This window comes from Hevea brasiliensis, chromosome 8 (genome assembly GCF_030052815.1).
Source record: "Hevea brasiliensis isolate MT/VB/25A 57/8 chromosome 8, ASM3005281v1, whole genome shotgun sequence".
Taxonomy (NCBI): Eukaryota; Viridiplantae; Streptophyta; class Magnoliopsida; order Malpighiales; family Euphorbiaceae; genus Hevea; species Hevea brasiliensis.
The window spans coordinates 100,116,226-100,120,405 of record NC_079500.1 but is presented as its reverse complement, the minus strand read 5'-3'; the positions used below and the strand labels follow the sequence as shown (position 1 = coordinate 100,120,405).

Here is a 4,180-nt window from a genome sequence, read left to right as displayed (position 1 = left end):
ACTGCTCGATAGATTTGGGTGTTCTTGGTGTCTATAGAAAGCTCTCGAGGTGTATATGAAGTTTGACATAAGACCCGGTTCGATTGGTGGCCGGATCGGCCGGATTTTGGCGTGGAAGCCGAAATGGTGCGCTGCGCGTCGCGTCTCTTCGAAAGTCGTTTTGGGTAGCCTGGAAGGCCGGCCGGCGATGGGGGAAGGCCAGGGCGGCGCTCCGGCGAGGTGGAGAGGGCTAGGTGGCGGCGGCAGGGAGGGGTGTGGAGGAGGGAGGAGAGAGAAAATGGGAGAGAGAGGAAGAGGGGTCGGGAACGCACGCGGAGGAAGAAGAAAAGGAGCTGGCCGGTTCGATTCGACCGGTTTGATTCTGTTCGATCCGGTTCGATTCGGTCGGTCTGATTCAAGATACAAAATTTTGAATTTTTACTCTGCCTTGGGACTGAAAACGAGGCTCAAAAATTCCGAAAAAATTCTAGAAAACTCAAAAAAATTCGTAGAGTCTAAATATATTTTTAGTTTTGCCACGTGGTCTTTAAATTAATTTTTTAAAAATCATCAAAGTTTAATAATTTCGAAAAATCGAACCTGATTTCTAAAATCCGAAAAATTTCAAATAATTTCCTAAAATTTAAATAAAATAAAATATTAATATTTACCCACAAAATAATAAATTTAAAAATTTGATGTGTTACAATAAAATGGGAGAACTAATCACTAGAGGCGCCTTTTGGTAGAATGGCCTGAAGAGTTGGAAGAACTCCAAGGTTAAGCGTGCTCGCTTGAGAGAAATACTAGGATGGTGACCTCCTGTGAAGTTCTCCATTCTACTTATAGGACAAAATCGTGAGGCTTATGGCCAAAGCGGACTATTCCTCTAGTGGTTAGAGCTCGACCGCTACAACTTCACTCTTCACATGCATGCTAGAGTTGACCCCATCAGTAGCCTTTGTTCTAAGCCACACTCTATATCGGTTGCCTTATTATTATTAATTAAGTATTAATAAGGTTGTTTCCTTATGACTTTAACAAACATCTAGTGAAGACAACTCTCTCAAAATATAATTAAGTAATTAATGACAGATAAAACATAACATAAAGTTCTATTAATTAAGAAATAATGTCTCCAAAAATGCTCTCTCTCTTAAGAGAGTCATGTATTACATTGCTTGAAGAGGCAAAATTAAGGTACTGAGGGAGGTTATTTTGGAGAAGAAATGATTTGTCATCTTCCGGGTCCATCTGTGGAGTTGGCATAACTGGCTCATTCTGCATCTGAATGCATAGTATCTCTGCTTGAGCCACTGCAAGCTGCATTTGAAGCTGAGAAACCTGGTTTTGCAGGTACGATATGGCTCCAACACACCCATAAACTGGGTCTCTCATCCTTGCATTAGCTTCATAGACTAAGCTGCTTACTGCATCTGCCCTCTGATGAACTGAGAGCTCCTGCTTAACAAAAAAAAAAAATTTTGCTTAATATCCCTTAGAAAACCTGACTGCATAAACATATCTTTACATCTACACTCCTGCGCGCAGACACACGTATATATAGCACGCCTTACGCATATAATTTGAATACATAAAGAATAAGAAAATGTGTGTGTGAGAGAGAGAGACCTGAAGCATTTTGCTAACATTGCTAGCACCAAAAACCTTGTGTACAATGGCAAACTTGTGAGGGTCATCAGAAGGGAAGTAAGGAGCAAAAACGCAGTCCTTAGCGCAGCGGCGTCTAAGCAACTTGCAGGAGGCACATGGAGAATTTCCACCCATATTTGGTTTTGTGTACTCTAAGGAGAGGAGAGGAAGGAAAGGTATGTGTATGATGCTGGTAGCTAGGAGAAGAATAAGAAGACTAGGAAACTTGGGAGATAATGAGATGGGAGTGTACATATTTATAATGGTTATGAACGTGCACAATAGATCAAATGCACACACTGTTTAGGGATATTAGTGATTAATTAATTGACTTGGTAATTGTTTATTTGTTCTAATAATATAATTAACCTATGAGATTAGATGAGAAAGTAGTACTTGCACACTCTAAAATTAAAGGGATTATTTATTTATTTATTTATTTTTACAATTAAAGGGTTTGATTTCCTATTAGTTGTTTAGAGAGAGAAGGAAAGAAAAAGTCCTAAACGTTCGAGATAAAGCTAATGTGCTATAGTAATGAGCAATTACAAAGAATCTTTTAGCCCTTTGGGCCATTTTAGTAATTAAACAAAATATATTCCTAATCCATTTTATTTTCTTGTCATGTCCTTAGTTTCCTATATATTTTCCGATGAGATTAAGTTTTCATATATAATATTATTGGAGATATGCCTCATATGCTACAGATAAGAAGTTAAGATATATAAAAATTATCCATACTAAAATTGAAAAGATATTGCTAACAACTTCCATCATATTTTTGAAAATTTCTGTTTTGTTTTTGAATTTTTAATTTATAATCTTTAGCAGATCATTCAGTCTCAATTATATACTTCCTTCAAAAAACCAACATTCCTTCAAAAAATCAACAGTGGTATTAGAGCACCTCTAACAAAGCAAAAGATGCAAGGAGGAGAACAAAGACTTCTCCAAAGACAACAAAATCAAAGTAAACCATAAAACCAAGCCAAGTTAAACCGAGTCAGGAGAGCAAGAAGGACTTCTCCCAAAACCAACAAATACAATATAATATAATATTACCTAATAAAATTAATCTAATTAATAAAGATGTAACTTTTTTTTTATATATAAATAGAAAAATTTATTAATGATAAAGAGTAGAAAAATTCTTAACATGAGACCTTCAAAACTCTAGTCAAATTCTAGTGAATAGACCTCCTTACTTAACTTTCTTATTAATTATAATTAATTTATTGTAAGGGGCTCTATAATTATTTAAAATTTTATCAATACATTAAATTTATGTTAAAAAATGTATTTTTAAGTCTTATTAAAAAAGTAAATTTACTATATATAAAATTATAGCACTTGACAAAAATTGTTTGTGCACAAACACAAATAAAATATATGTTTTTTCATTTAATATACGACATTATTTTAATTAAGATGAGTGTTGTTGATTGAATATTTGCCTTAGATGACATATGTTAAGTTTTTTTTTTTCTGGATAATAAATTAATAAAATAAGCTCGTTTATCCATAAAAAAAACACATATTTTATATCATTAATCTTCTAAAATATTAATGTTGATAATTCATTTTTTATTTTCAAATCTTTGGCATTAAAATCTTGTTTTACTTCCATTTCACCTTCATAATCCAAATCAAGTATTAACTATATATATGTATTAAAGAAAGCAAATTCAAGACTTGACTCATTTTGGTCATTGACTAACCAAAAATGACAGTCTAATTGAAATCTAAAGCATACATAATACATAATAATAATAATAATAATAGTAAAGCCTTGAAAAAGGGATAGCCATGGCCACAAAAGACAACATTTACCCTTCCAAAGCAAATCATTGAAGTTATATTCATGCAAGATAAGTTTGAAAAATGATTAAAAGAACCCATTTTATAGGCTAATTAAAAGAATTCATGGTCTCCATCTCTCACAAAAAAGTGAGTCCCTCCTATAATATAGAAAGTGAGTCATATATGATTGTGAGAGCCGATGCATATACATCAGATGCACCTAATAATTTCTCAATTTTATATGATCATTGCCCTTAAATAGTAAAAGAACAGAGCCCTAGGGGAAGAAGGAAAATAAATAGTATAGGGAGCTTACAGAAACCAACGGTTTCTGTTGACCGCCGCCAAAGAGCCTAAGCTTTCTGTTTTGTCCGTTTGCATTATGATAATTTTGTAAGTTGAAAAGGTGAGAGGTTAGGGTTAGCATTTACAAGGTTGTAAACACTAGATGATTTATATGGGAAACCCTAGCTAGCCAACTCCAAGAGAGGTGACTCTACATGAATGTTGGTTACAGTAGACACACAAACATTCACGTGTAACCTCACACACAAAATAATTCCCTCTCTTTATCTCTGAAAACCTTTCTTTTCTTTTTTTAAATCTCTCTCAATTTCTTTGCTTTTAATCAAAATTTTCATGAATTTTAATTACAATTATAACAGATTCATCTAAATTAAATCATTTGTAAAGGAAAAATTCTCACATAATTATAAATTAAATCAAAAAATTTTGTAAATAAAATTTT

The 4,180-nt window shown here is 33.5% G+C and overlaps 1 protein-coding gene across 1 annotated transcript; it reads right to left on the bottom strand.

Annotated features, from left to right (window-relative positions):
- Positions 1–1,082: 1,082 nt before the first annotated feature.
- On the bottom strand, positions 1,083–1,840 carry LOC110645560 (LOB domain-containing protein 12-like). Its single transcript, XM_021798767.2, has 2 exons — positions 1,612–1,840; positions 1,083–1,440 (listed from the first exon to the last, which is right to left on the bottom strand). Exons 1-2 carry the CDS (start codon positions 1,765–1,767, stop codon positions 1,102–1,104), a joined length of 495 nt encoding a protein of 164 aa, XP_021654459.2. The 5' UTR covers positions 1,768–1,840; the 3' UTR covers positions 1,083–1,101.
- Between the last annotated feature and the right edge of the window lie 2,340 nt (positions 1,841–4,180).